The sequence below is a fragment of the Bos javanicus genome, chromosome 18 (assembly GCF_032452875.1).
Source record: "Bos javanicus breed banteng chromosome 18, ARS-OSU_banteng_1.0, whole genome shotgun sequence".
Classification (NCBI taxonomy): Eukaryota; Metazoa; Chordata; class Mammalia; order Artiodactyla; family Bovidae; genus Bos; species Bos javanicus.
In genome coordinates, this window is record NC_083885.1 from 60,539,425 (window position 1) to 60,554,676 (window position 15,252).

Consider the following 15,252-nt stretch of genomic DNA (forward strand, 5'->3'; position numbering starts at 1 on the left):
GCTGTGCAACATTCTGTACATTTGAAAGGTTTCCTTCCTGTATGAATTCTCCTATGTCTACTTAGATTGGATGACTTACTAAACACTTTCTCACATATCTTACACTTGTTTTCTTCCTGTGCATTCTGAACAATGTCCTGTTGAGTAAGTTCTGAACAGTGATTAGAAACCTTACCATATTCACTACAAGTCCTGTCTCCAGTACAAGTACTCTTATCTAGAGAAAAACCTGATATTTGATCAAAGGTATTTCTACATTTATTACTTTTAGAATCCTTGTTTGAAGATTCAGGTCCCTGATGTTTCTTAAGGTTTGAGGCTTCTTCAACTGTATACCTAGTTTCATTGTCGGAACAGCTTCTCAGTCCGCCACAAATACTCTTGTAATTATTGGAGATGTGGCTCTTATTTAAGGTCTGACTCATTTTATTATACATGGAAAGTTGTTGTGTATTAACCATACCACAATATGTATTGAACCATGATGGTTGGATTTCATCTCTTCCATTATCATCAACATTATATATCTTGGAATGGATAGAAAATATCTGTTTGGGGAAGAATAATGACACCCTGCTCATGGATCCCTCAAATTGCTTAGTTTGTGAGTTTTCACACTCATTGTTAAATTGTAGGTGTTCAGACATCCTTGAATGTATGTTTAGTCGAAGCCTACGTTCACAATTGTCTGAATGAGTATTTGCAATAAAGACTAGATTACCTTCCAGATTTTTCACGTTTTCTTTTAGAGAACACGTATGTTTCATAAAAGGATGGAAATCTTTTCTTAAACACTTACACGTCTCGGCTGATGTTGAAGACTGAAGTTGCTGTTTTTCCCAATTTGATTCATGTTGCTCATTTCTTTTTGCAGTTCTGTTAGCATTATGCGTAACTGTCTCCATTTCTTTATGTCCATATAAATATACTTTCTGTCTTTCATATACCCTGGTATATTCCCAATCTGTCATTAAATTTAAGTTTCTGAGGTGAAATATTTGATACATTCCTTCGTTTGCTTTTGGGAATAGATCTTCTAACACTGGATTCTTCGGCATCAAACCCTGGGTGTCTTGTGGAGACATAGCTGAAAGATACCAAATAACAAGTAATTTTACCTGCTATTCTCAGTGAATATCTTTAAAGATTTACAGAAAATTGATGACCATAGCTAGTTTAAAAATAAAATGGAGATGGAAGGATCAAGATGCCAGAGGCTTAGGCAGATGTGGAGCTCATCTCTCTCTCCACAAATGAATGAGAAATGGAACAATTCTCACAGAGCCCAGCTGAAGACTAGCAGAGGCCCTTAGAAATCTGAAAGGACAAGAAAGAGTCCTGCTCTGTAGGGTAGGACAAAAGAAAGAAGAAGGAAAAAGAAGAGGAGAGGAAGTGGGTTGGGGCCTGTAACCCTGTGGGGAGATGAAAGTGAGGAGAGGTCTCCATATCCAAAGAAGCCCCTCACTGGGGGAGCTCAGTTTGGACAGGAGAGCCTCATTCTCTGTGGGAAGAGAACATGGCAAACTGTGTGTGGCAGCAAGACAGGGGGAGACCTGCACACAGGGTACTGACCCCAGCCCTGCCCATTCAGCCTTAGAGGCACGTCCGGCAATAAAGACAAGGGCTGGGTGCTGAAATGTGGGGTTTGGAGAGCAGACCCAGGCAAAGGACTCTGGTGTGCTGTGAGCAGACATCCTGAGGGGATGGGAGTGAGGGAAGAGGTCTATAAACAGGATGCTTGTGGAGGAAGTGCGAACCACTATAGAGAGAGTGTCATTGATGAATGATGCCCAGGGAATAAGCCCATTGCATCCCTTGTCCCTTGTGCCTGCCTCTGCTATCCAAGGACTACAAAGAACTCTACACAGCCTGGGGTCTTTTGAGCCCCCAGCCATGTCCTCCCCCATTGACCTCCTCCACAATCAGCAGAATCCTGAGCTCTGGGGCAGCGTCAGGAGAAGACACCTGTGAGTTGGCCACATGCACAGATGGAGCAGAAAGCACAGGTGAACACCAGCAATAAAGAAGAAAAGCTGAAAACTCTCCTTGCAGCAACACGAGCCATGGTCTTACACCCATGACCAGCTTTGTAACCTCAGCCCCTACAGAGCATCTGAACCGACAACCAAGGGCTCTCTCATTCATGGCAGGTATAGCTTTAGTAGCTGTAGACTTTGTGGGCTCCTATACAAGGGGGATGGGCCAGGACAGAGCCTGAGCTGCTCTGTAGCACCACAGCGGGTCCAGCTCCATGCTGAATGCAATCCCAGGACCTGACTTCATTGAATCTATGCTGCTGGCCTTGTGAAAACAACAGCTGAGAGACACCAGGGCCGTGTGCCATTATGCCCATGGTTTGGTGGGGACCAGAGCAGTGCCAGCACCTCATAACATGAGAGCTTGCAGAACGCATGAGAGACGGCACCAGAGCACACCCTGAGGTGAACATTTCTAGAGGAGTAATACTCAGTGACTTCTCTCCCAGTGGGTGTGCTCCAATCCCACCTGCCTGGCACCACAGATCAGAATCACAGCAAAGACTCAGATCTGGGAGCTCTATTCCACCATGCAGGGAGCAGGCACCCCCGGAGAGAGGGCACTAACAACCACAGAACAAGGGGGAAACAGCCCTGAATATCCAGGGCAGGCTCTGGTCACAGGTAACAGCAATCAGAGCACAAATCAAGAGAGGATAAGGGCACAAACCTCTGGACCAACCTCACCCACCAAGGTGCAGATATCAGAAGGAAGATTAACTAGGTGGCTGCATCCTTCAAAACAAAGACCACAAACAGAACGCAGGACAATATGAGATGGCAAAGAAATACCATATAGGGGAAGAAACAAGATAAAACCCTCCAAGGACAACTGAATTAAGAGGTGATAGGCAATCTAATGACTACTTCTTGCTTTTAGTCATCTTAAGTGGAGACACCAAGCACTTTCACAAATCCTAGGTGCCTAGTAATTCTTAAATCCACTTCCTGCCACACATGTTTCTGAGAATGTTCTATTAGATGTTTCAATCTAAGAATCAGAAATGATAGTGACAGAAAACTAGTCAGAAACTGAGGACACATAAGACAGTGTCCGAGGAAGCTGAATACAAATAAGATAAACTTAATTACAGTACTAGTTTTAAGAAATTAAATAAGAAGAGAGACTTTAAAACTATGATTGAAAGAGGGAACTCTACTCATTGCTCTGTGGAGACCTAAATGGGAAGGAAATCAATAGGATGGTAAAGACTAGAGATCGCTTTAAGAAAATTAGAGGTACCAGGAGTATTTCATGCAAAGACGGGAACAATAAAGGACAGAAACGGGATGGACCTAAAAGAAGAAGAAATTAAGAGAAGTTGGCAAGAATATATGGAAGAACTATACAAAAAAGATCTTAATGACCGAGATAACCACGATGGTGTGGTCACTCACCTAGTAAGAGACATCCTGGCATCCAAAGTAAAGTCGCCTTAGAAGGCATGACTACCAACAAACCTAGTGCAGGTGATGGAACTCCAGCTGACCTATTTCAAGTCCTAAAAGATGATAATGCTAAAGTTCTGCACTTGATAAGCCGGCAAATTTGGAAAACTCAGCAGTGGCCTCAGGACGGGAAAAGGTCAGTTTTCCTTCCAATCACAAAGAAAGACAATGCCAAAGAATGCTCAAACTACTACACAATTTCCCTCATTTCAAACAATAGCAAAGGCTCAAAATTCTCCAAGTGAGGCTTTAACAGTACGTGAACCGACAGCTTCCAGATGTACAAGCTGGATTTAGAAACGGCAGAGGAATCAGAGATCAAATTTCCAACATCCCTGGGATCATATAAAAACCGAGAGAGTTCTGCACAAACGACGACATCTGCTTTATTGACTATACCACAGCCTTTGATTGTGTGGACAACAAGAAACTGTGGAAAATTCTTAAAGAGATGGGAACACCAGACTACCTTACCTGCCTCCTGAGAAACCTGTATGCATTTCAACAAGGAACAGTGAGAACTGGACACGTGACAACGGACTGATTCCAAATTGGGAAATGTACGTCAAGGCTGTACATTGCCAGCCTGTTCATTTAATTTATATGCACAGTACATATTGTGACATACTGGGATGGATGAAGCACAAATTGGAATCATGATTTCAGGGAGAAATATCCATAATCTCAGATATACAGATGACACTACCCTTAGAGCAGAAAGCGAAGAGGAACTGAGGAGTCTCTTGATGAAACTGAAAGAAGAGCCTGAAAAAGCTGGCTTCAAACTCAACCTTCAAAAATCAAAGATCATGGCACCGGTCAGATCGTTTCAGGGCAAATAGTGGGAGAAAGAGTGGAAACAGTGAGAAACTGTATTTTCTGGGGGTTCCAAAATCACTGCAGATGGTGACTACCGCCATGAAAGTAAAAGACGCTTGCTCCTTGGAAGAAAAGCTATGACCAACCTAGGGAGCATATTAAAAACCAGAAACACTACTTGGCTGACAAAGGTCCATCTAGTCAAAGCTATGGTTTTTCCAGTAGTCATGTATGGATGTGAGAGTTGGACCATGAAGAAAGCTTAGTGCTGAAGAATTGATGCCTTTGAACTGTGGTATTGGAGAAGACTCTTGACAGTCCCTTGGACTGCAAGGAGATCACACCACTCCATCCTAAAGGAAATTAGTTCTCAATATTTATTAGAAGGACATAGTGAAGCTGAAGTTCTGACTTTGGCCACCTGATATGAAGAAATGACCCACTGAGAAAGACCCTGATGCTGGGAAAGATTGAAGATGAGAGGGGACAAGAGAGGGTGAGATGGTTGCATGGCATCACTGACTCGATGGACATGAGTTTGAGCAGGCTCTGGGAGTTAGTGATGGACAGGGAAGCCTGGCCTGCTGCACACCATGGATCACAGACTCAGATTCGACTGAGCGACGGAACTGAACTGACTGATATGTATAATTGATTCTCTTTGCTGTACAGGAGGACAAAATTGGAAAACAGCTATATTCCAATTAGAACTTTTAAAAAAGATTTCTTTATATAATTTAAAAATTGTCATAGTTTGAATCAACCATTAATAATGTACTGGAAAATGTGCTAAGATTTTATGTCAACTCATTTTAAAATTCTATGAGGTAATAAAACACAATAAAGTATTTTAACATGTTCGAATTGAGGCAAATACACTAAAGATATTTAGTATGAGATCATATAAGGTAAAGAGAAACTTTCAAGTCAACCTGAGATGTGCATTGTTTCATTTTCACCAGGTTTTGCTTTCTGCAGTGAAAAATTACTTGAATTTGAAATTTACTACAGAAGGTCCTATGTGTTGCTCCCAGTGGATAGGAAATTATAAATCAGAGAACAAAAACCCGTCCCTAGTATTCCTGGAAATTTGGCAGTTTGTCTACCACTCCACTCACACATTTCTGTCTAGAGGTAGAAGGAAACTTTAAAAGGACTGTCATACAGTTACTCAGAAATGGGCAGAGTTTTCCTAGGTCCCCCAAGAAATCAAAGAGCAACAAATGAATGCAGTTTGTCACAAGCCAAAAGGAGACTTTTAGGTCACACTGTGATGGAGAAAAGTAATCACTGGAGATAAATTCATGAATGATTTCAGAGACAGAGAATGGGGCAGGTGATACATTTCTATCACAGTAGCAGAACAAACCCAGGTTTTCGAAAACCATTTCCATTGAAGCAAATCTCCCAACACCACATGATGACGGATGAGTTCCTCGCTGCTCCTTGGACCTCTCATCTGAGTCATCATCTCCAGCCATTCATACCTACCTGGGTAAATGGCTGTTGCCTCCATTCTCCTTATATTCCTAGGATCCTTCAATAGCTCCAGAAAGGTGACCAGGTCCACCTTAGACACAAGCCCTGATGATCAGAGAAAGGAATATTTGTGTTGTTAGAGATTCATTAGTATCGAATCCAATATGTATTCAGGTGAGACGAGAATGCATTTTCTTCTAGAAAACGATTTCCTGAAATACTTTATTCAAAGCCGCTATACAATACTAATACACACCTAACAATCAGATCCTGAGATTCTGGTCAAGTAGTGCTAAGGCAAAAATAAGTAGTGTCAATGTGAGATTAAGAGAGGGTGCAACTATTTAATACCACAGAACTTACACAATTACCAGTAACCTAGAATGAAGGACGCAGAGTACATCAAGGAAGAAAAACATCACCAGCACAACGATTCATCATGAAGCCTTTCTTTCTAAACTCAGAAATAACGCATTATCCCCTAGAGAGCACAGATCTGAAAATACTGTGGGAAGCAGAAAATTTCAGAAGACATTCTAGAAATGACGGAACAAAAATGCAGTGGGTAGATAAGGGATTCTGGAAGGCAGATATTCTTACCCAAGGAGGCCAGGTTCCTGTAGTTCTCTACCATCACGTCCCTGTACAATTTCCGCTGACTGGGGTCCAGGGATTCCCACTCCTCTTGAGTGAAGTCTATGGCCACATCCTGAAACATTAGCCGTCCCTGAAATAGAAAGTACAGACGCCAATAGGCCGTGGGAAGTCTTCCTAATGTGATCCAAGATGAAAACAGCAAGTTCAGAGACCTGGTCGTGATTTGGTGGGTTGGCTGGTGTTATAAAATATATTTTTTTACACAGTTTTCCTATTTACCCAATTTCTAATATGAAGAACGGAGGATGAGTTATGATCCACAAGCCATTAGAGAAACTATTCTCATCTGAAAGAGCAATTATAAAATAATCAGGGCAACATTAGCATGTTTATTCCGTGATTCAGGAGCAGACCATGGCCATGTTTTAAGGCCATCAGGATGGCAAAAGTCTAACCATGAGGGGTTACTTTTGGAGAAGAGGAATAAGCTTTGTCTACATGTACCATAACTTTAAGTAATGCTTTACCAAAGCATTACCAATTTACCAAAGTAACAAAAGATTTTAAAAATGAATGTAAATCACTTAAAGGCAAAGAAATTCATAATCTCTTCTTGAAAGCTGCATTCTAAGAAAACTTTGTTCTATTAACATAGAGATTAGACTAAATTCCAGTCTGCTACCAGCTTACCAGATAGCAAATAAAAGCTGTTTATTGGTTAACCTTAGAAAAATCTTTTCCATAAATCATGAAGTAGCAGTATTCTTCCAAAGGCATCAGAGTGAAACCGTAGAAGGCATGTTTAAATCTGATTAAACTGCAATTGACAGTGTAGCCTGGTCACTGCTGTGACTTGTAACACTTTAACAGGATAAGTAGAATTATAGTTGACCAGATTTTATTAGGGCATATCAGATCTATATGAACTCCACATAATTTTAGGATATCTATATTGGTAACATCCACCATACAGTATAATCTGAGAAGATTTATCACCCATTCAACAGGACTTTCCATGTAACTTTACATGTCCAATGAACCCAGGTAGTTTAATAGCTCCCTGGGATGTCTCAGGGGCCCTCTGAAGCATTTCAAAGTCACCTAGAAGTCAAATCATTTAGGAAGCTTTGTAAACAAATATCAAAAGGGGTTATAACAGTCAGATAAGATCTGAGTAACAGGCAAATTTGGCCTTGGAATACGGAATGAAGCAGGGCAAAGACTAATAGACATTTGCCAAGAAAAGGCATTGGTCATAACAAACACCATCTTCCAACAAGACAAGAGAAGACGTTACACATGGACATCACCAGATGGTCAACACCGAAATCAGATTGATTACATTTTTTGCAGCCAAAGATGGAGAAGCTCTATACAGTGAACAAAAACAAGACCAGGAGCTGACTATGCCTCAGATCATGAACTCCTTATTACCAAATTCAGACTTAAATTGAAAGAAGCAGGGGAAACCACTAGACCATTCAGGTATGACATAAATCAAATCCCTTATAATTATAAAGTGGAAGTGAGAAATAGACTTAAGGGCCTAGATCTAATAGAGTGCCTGATGAACTATGGAATGAAGTTCGGGACATTGTACAAGAGACAGGGATCAAGACCATCCCCATGGAAAAGAAATGCAAAAAGCAAAACGGCTGTCTGGGGAAGCCTTTCAAATAGCTGTGAAAAAAAAGAGAAGTGAAAAGCAAAGGAGAAAAGGACAGTTATATGCATCTGAATGTAGAGTTCCAAAAAATAGGAAGAAGAGATAAGAAAGCCTTCCTCAGAGATCAATGCAAAGAAATAGAGGAAAACAACAGAATGGCAAAGACTAGAGATCACTTCAAGAAAATTAGAGATACCAAGGGAACATTTCATGCAAAGATGGGCTTGATAAAGGACAGAAATGGTAAGAACCTAACAGAAGCAGAAGATATTAAGAAGAGATGGCAAGAATACACAGAAGAACTGTACAAAAAAGATCTTCATAACCCAGATGATCACGATGGTGTGATCACTGACCTGGAGCCAGACATCCTGGAATGTGAAGTCAAGTAGGCCTTAGAAAGCATCATTAAGAAAAAAAAAAAAAAAGAAAGCATCACTATGAACAAAGCTAGTGGAGGTGATGGAATTCCAGTTGAGTTATTTCAAATCCTGAAAGATGATGCTGTGAAAGTGCTGCACTCAATATGCCAGCACATTTGGAAAACTCACCAGTGGCCACAGGACTGGAAAAGGTCAGTTTTCACTCCAATCCCAAAGAAAGGCAATGCCAAAGAAGGCTCAAACTACCGCACAATTGCACTCATCTCACACGCTAGTAAAGTAATGCTCAAAATTCTCCAAGCCAGGCTTCAGCAATATATGAACCGCGAACTTCCTGATGTTCAAGCTGGTTTTAGAAAAGGCAGAGGAACCAGAAATCAAACTGCGAAAATCCGCTGGATCATGGAAAAAGCAAGAGAGTTCCAGAAAAACATCTATTTCTGCTTTATTGACTATGCCAAAGCCTTTGACTGTGTGGATCACAATGAACTGTGGAAAATTCTGAAAGAGATGGGACTACCAGACCACCTGACCTGCCTCTTGAGAAATCTGTATGCAGGTCAGGAAGCAACAGTTGGAACTGGACATGGAACAACAGACTGGTTCCAAATAGGAAAAGGAGTTCGTCAAGGCTGTATATTGTCACCCTGTTTATTTAACTTCTATGCAGAGTACATCATGAGAAACGCTGGGCTGGAAGAAGCACAAGCTGGAATCAGGATTGATGGGAGAAATATCAATAACCTCAGATATGCAGATGACACCACCCTAATGGTAGAAAGTGAAGAGAAACTCAAAAGCCTCTTGATGAAAGTGAAAGTGTAGAGTGAAAAAGTTGGCTTAAAGCTCAACATTCAGAAAACGAAGATCATGCTATCCGGTCCCATCACTTCATGGGAAATAGATGGGGAAACAGTGGAAACAGTGTCAGACTTTATTTTTTGGGCTCCAAAATCACTGCAGATGGTGACTGCAGCCAAGAAATTAAAAGACGCTTACTCCTTGGAAGGAAAGTTATGACCAACTTAGATAGCATATTGAAAAGCAGAGACATTACTTTGCCAACAAAGGTCTGTCTAGTCAAGCCTAATGGATGTGACAGTTGGACTTTGAAGAAGGCTGAGTGCCGAAGCATTGATGCTTTTGAACTGTGGTGTTGGAGAAGACTCTTGAGAGTCCCTTCGACTGCAAGGAGTTCCAACCAGTCCTTTCTGAAGCAGATCAGCCCTGGGATTTCTTTGGAAGGAATGATGCTGAAGCTGAAACTGCAGCACTTTGGCCACTTCATGGGAAGAGTTGACTCATTGGAAAATTCTCTGATGCTGGGAGGGATTGGGGGCACGAGAAGAAGGGGAGGACAGAGGATGAGATGGCTGGATGGCATCACTGACTCGATGGACGTGAGTCTGAGTGAACTCTGGGAGCTGGTGATGGACAGGGAGGTCTGGCGTGCTGCGATTCATGGGCTCGCAAAGAGTCAGACACGACTGAGCAACTGAACTGCACTTCTTTGGCTGGCAATACTGTTTTCTGCCATTCTGATGTGTCAGGAGGACAGTGGGTTCCTTGGGATCATGATTATGGGTAAGTTCAAACAAACCCGTTCAGAAGTTAAGAAGCTTATCAAGTCCAAAGAAACAGCATTTCAGGAAAGAGACAGAACAAACGAACAAAAGGACTATGCCTCTTACCTCGGAATGAGTCATTTCTGACTCCTTGCTTTCCTCTTCCTCTGGGCTTCCTTCTCACGTAAGATCAGTCTTGGGAAGTGACCCCTGAATGTTGAAAATAGACTGTTCAATACCTAGAAAAACACACCGAGCTCCCTGTCACACAGCCCCACACAGAGGGAAGATCTCAACAGGTACAAAATACAATCCTCTACGGCCACTGACACAGAGGGATTCTGGAACACAGAATCAAACGAGGTGTTTTTCGTTTTATTCTTTTCTTCAGAACTCGCGGCCCTTCCTGTGAAAACCACACGTTCTAGGCTGACCCTCCCGTTCAAACCTTAGGCGAGACCCAGACCAAACTCCATACAGAATAGAGCCTCCTTCACGTCTTCGTGGATCAGGGACTTAGGGGTTGGGCAATGCCGGACTTTGAGTAGCGGTCTCTACAAGTTAGAAGGCAGAACTGCCAGAGAAGGACGTGGACTCTAGAACGATAATAACAGGAAGCGGACGTGGACCCCAGGGACCCGGCAGCTAAGACAAAGGACTTCAGAACTTCTCACGGCGATGCGAGGACACACACTGGGGACGGGAAAATGGGGACGGTGGTTTGAACGTTCACAGAGACCCCCGAAAGCCACGTGTGAAGGACAACAGGCTGTGGGACACGGAATTGGGTTTTAAACCAACAAAACTCACCAGGACACTCTGTCGCTCATTTAAACGCAATTCCGGGTCTGCAGGATACTGCGCACGCGCGGGCGGAAGATCCGGTACCGAGGGTGGTGAGTGCGCTACGGGGCGGCCAAAGATAGGCGACGAAAGGGGAGAGGGTGGGACGAGGCCGGAAGCGCAGGTACTTATGGGCGGGGCCAGTGGGGACGGGGCCTTGCCTCCCCTCACCCCCGCCCCTGTCGGTTTTGGGTCTGTTGGTCCTTCTGTCCAGCTGTGCTTCCTTTCTCTGCCTTTTAATGCCTTTAAATCTCTTTGATTTCCTCTAGAGCAGAGCTGCTTCCTGCCTGTTCTAAGTTAGTGTTTCAAAGAACTTAAGGCAAAAGAGAAGAATTTTGAGAGCTGCCTCTATGGAAAGCAGAGACGTTTTCAGCAAGTTGAAAAACGGGGAAAATTCAAAAGCCCTTTGTGGGAGTGTGTGAAGATGGGTGTCTCCTCAGTGACGAAAAGCAGAATGTAACCACTCAAATAATCCGTTGGGAGGAAGCCTCAGTAATTGTAACCAGAGACCTGCTTACCTCAGGGAAGCTGGCTTTTCTCTTAGGAAGTGATTCCAGAAAGAAAGAGGGAGATAGGAATCCACATTGTCGTTTATAACGTAACCACAGAAATGACATACTGTTACTCCTGTCAGAATCTGTTGATATACAGATTGCCTCTGTTAATTGTTGCTGCTGCTGCTGAAGCCACCAATTGCCCTGCTTCTTCGAGGACTGAACACGTTTCCAAGAAGCAGGACTTTGTGTGCTAAAAGTGGGCACGAAACTAGGCAAATGGGACGCGTGGATCACATCGACTGCTCTGCACTTAGCTTCCCAAACACCCTCCCCTACTGTTGGCTTTCTTCCCTAACCTCCTCCTCTTAGCCCAGTCCTTGAAAGGATAATCTGGAGAAGCGCTAACACAAGACAGGAAAAATAGTGAGGGGCCCACAGACCATTGTATCCCAGGAGAGTACACCCTTCTCTTTAAATGTGAGATTAGCAACTTCCCTAGTAGTCCAGTGGTTAAGATGCTGTGCTTCCACTGCACGTTTTTGGGTTCAATCCCTGCTCGGGGAGTCAAGTCTCAGAGTTGAAGTTTTAATCATTTCTTACACAGAAAGCATTAATCATTACAATATAAAGAAAAATGTTTGTCAAGGTAATTAATTATTTATTAAAGAAAATGTGTTTTGGAGCATCTCCAGCAGGCCAGTGGTTAAGACCCCACCTTCCAATGCAGCATTGTGGTTCCTTCCCTAACCAGGGAACTAAGATCCCACATGTTTTGGGGTGTGAACAAAATGAAAATAAAATATGTTTCTTATGTATCTGTGAGTGGGGACAAATTCTAAGTAGAGGATATTGATACTGATTTTCATGATAAAAGTATCAGTGGGTCAAATGTCACGGTTCCCTGCTGGAACCTCTGGTTCTGAATATGACTTTGGTCACAAAGAACTAGGAGAATATTCTCTAGGGAGTTGGCACTAAGGTGTACCTGCTATTGCAGACTACAGTGGAAATTATGCGGGAATTTCTATCAGACATTGAATCCTAACTATAAACAGGGGGTATTTGCCTGAAGATACTTTTTGAGAAGTTCTATGACATTTCAGACAATGAGGTATGAACATTTCACCTTTGTAAAATGACAGATGGAGAAATTCTTGAAAATCCCTCTCAGGTGCTTTGGCTCCATTTCTCTACTCATAATCTAAATGGAGGCACAGTTCAGTGGTCTCAAGAACAGGAAATAACTCGTTTTTGGTGGAAACACCTCATGGATACAAACTATACAAGCAGACACATAAAATTCCCTTCCTTTGTCAGACCTCAGTATTTACTACAGGTTCCTTGTGAGTCCCTGTCTGTCTCCAGAGACCAAAGGGAATAGAGCCTTCCTCAAGCATTTCAAGAGTCCCTTTGGAGATGGTTGGTACAAACTTTTAATTGTTTTTTATTATTAGCAAGTGAGCAATAAAGATTTTCACAAATAATCTCAGTTCTCCAAGCCTGTCTCACATCACAGATACAGGTGAAAAAATAATTGCAGTTCTGAGGGGTCATGAGGTCACAGGATCACAAACCCATATCTAGGGATCTGGCTGCCTCCCTCCGTGTCACAGGAGCAGCCTGACGTGACCAGTACTCTGAACCCAATATCAGGGCTATGTGAGGATATCAAGTGAGTATTTTCTGTTTCAGCTTGTGGGCAAGATTCTGCAAGAAACAGGTGCTTTCGGGAGTCTGGGTTGGTGACCATTCAGGAAAACAAAGTGTTCTGACTCAAAGTAATGCAGTGCCAAAGCAACACTGGAAGGAGGAATAATTCAAAAAATGTAATGGAGCTGTTGAAGAGAGATTAGGTGCGACCAGATGTCAGTTCACAATGCCTCCTAACATATCTTAGTGTAATTCTTTTTGAAAAATATTTATTTATTTGGCTGTACTGGATCTTGGGAGAAGGCAATTGCACCCCACTCCAGTACTCTTGTCTGGAAAATCCCATAGACTGAGGAGCCTGGAGTCTGCAGTCCCTGGGGTCGCTAAGAGTCAGACACGACTGAGCAAATTCACTTTCACTTTTGACTTTCAAGCATTGGAGAAGGAAATGGCAACCCACTCCAGTGTTCTTGCCTGGAGAAGCCCCGGGACCGGGGAGCCTGGTGGGTTGCCGTCTATGGGGTCACACAGAGTCAGACACGACTGAAGTGACTTAGCAGAAGTAGCAACAGGATCTTACTTGTACTATATGGGATTTAGTTCCCTGATCAGGGATTAAACCTAGGCACCTCCCCCAAGTCCTGACCCCCTACCCCCCACCCCCCACCCCCACCCTCGGCGAAGCTAGCATTGAGAGCCAGGTGTCTTAGTCACTGGACCACCAAGAAAATCACAGTGTAATTTTTGTGACAGTGATTGTTATTTTAGAATCCAAGTGATATGAAACCTAATGTTTAGTATAACTAATGACTGGAATTGCAGAGATGTATTGGAAATCATGGAGTACGTTACAGAAATCATACATTTTGGGGGTTACTATATGTGTGCCAACAGTACCCCCATGAGTAATAAATCTATAGGAATGATATTTATTAGAAACAGTGTATACAGTTGACAATTGTGTGCTTAATCCATCAGACGTCATTTTCTTTAATGTGATATATTAATGTTTCAGATATCTTGACTTCCGCTCAATACTTTTAATGTCACATTAATTAACAGATCAGTTTATGATTTGGAATTCAGTTCAGTTCAGACGCTCAGTCGTGTCTGACTCTTTGCGACCCCATGAATTGCAGCACACCAGGCCTCCCTGTCCACTACCAACTCCCCGAGTTCATTAAACTCATGTCCATCGAGTCGGTGATGCCATCGAGCCATCTCATCATCTGTTGTCCCCTTGTCCACCTGCCCCCAATCCCTCCAAGTGTCAGAGTCTTTTCCAATGAGTCAGCTCTTGGCATCAGGTGGCCAAAGTATTGGAGTTTCAGGTTCAAAATCCTGCACTCAATGTGCCATCACATTTGGGAATTTCAGCCCTGACTACAGGACTGGAAAATATCAGTTTTGATAGAAATCTCAAAGAAAGGCAATGCCAAAGAATGGTCAAACTGAAGCAGAGTTGTTGCACTCATCTCACATGCTAGTAAAGTAATGCTCGAAATTGTCCAAGCCAGGCTTCAATAGTATGTGAGCCAAGAACTTCCAGATGTTCAAGCTGGATATAGAAAAGGCAAAGGAACCAAAGATCACATTGACAGCATCTCTTGGATCATAGAAAAAGAGAGTTCCAGAAAAACCTCTAGTTCTGCTTCATTGACTATGTTAAAGCATTTGTGTGGATCTCAAGAAACTGTGGGAAATTCTTCAAGAGATGGGAAAGCCAGAACACCTCAGCAGTCTCCTGAAAAATTAGGATGCAGGTCAAGAAGCAACAGTTAGAGCTGGACATGGAACAGACTAGTTCCACATTTTGAAAGGAGTACATCAAGGCTGTATGTTCTCACATTGCTTATTTAACTTAAATGCAGAGTATTGAGTATTTAAGCTAAATGCGCGGCTGGATGAGGCATAAACTGGAATCAAGATTCCTGGGAGAAATATCAATAACCTTAGATATGCAGATGACACCACCCTTAGGGCAGAAAGTGAAGAGGAACTAAAGAATCTCTTGATGAAAGTGAAACAGGAGAGTGAAAAAGCTGGTTTCAAACACAACATTTAGTATATGAAGATCATGAAACCCAGTCCCATCACTTCATAGAATGGACTTCAGTAGGTGGAGAAACAATGCAAAGAGTGACAGACTTTATTTTCTCGGGCTCCAAAATCACTAGAGATATTGGCTGCAGCCATGAAATTAAAAGGCGCTTGTTTCTTGGAAGAAAAGCCATAACCAACCTAGAGAGCATATTAAAACTTGAAGTC

At 42.5% G+C, this 15,252-nt stretch overlaps 2 protein-coding genes across 2 annotated transcripts in view; both read right to left on the reverse strand.

The window, feature by feature from the left end:
* The window catches only part of LOC133229654 (zinc finger protein 271-like), a 3,781-nt gene extending 2,988 nt beyond the window's left edge, over positions 1-793 (reverse strand). Inside the window, exon 1 of the mRNA XM_061386252.1 lies at positions 1-793. This exon is cut by the window's left edge and continues 2,988 nt beyond it. Within this exon, the coding sequence (XP_061242236.1) occupies positions 1-767 (767 nt within the window). The 5' untranslated portion in view covers positions 768-793.
* Positions 1-11,890, reverse strand: part of LOC133229466 (putative zinc finger protein 727) — a 38,027-nt gene extending 26,137 nt beyond the window's left edge. Inside the window, exons 1-5 of the mRNA XM_061385833.1 lie at positions 10,805-11,890; positions 10,121-10,204; positions 6,384-6,510; positions 5,796-5,888; positions 800-1,087 (exon numbers count right to left, since the gene is read on the reverse strand). The gene's annotated coding sequence lies outside the window, so the exon portion shown is untranslated. The remainder of the gene's footprint in view (positions 1-799; positions 1,088-5,795; positions 5,889-6,383; positions 6,511-10,120; positions 10,205-10,804) is intronic.
* Between the last annotated feature and the right edge of the window lie 3,362 nt (positions 11,891-15,252).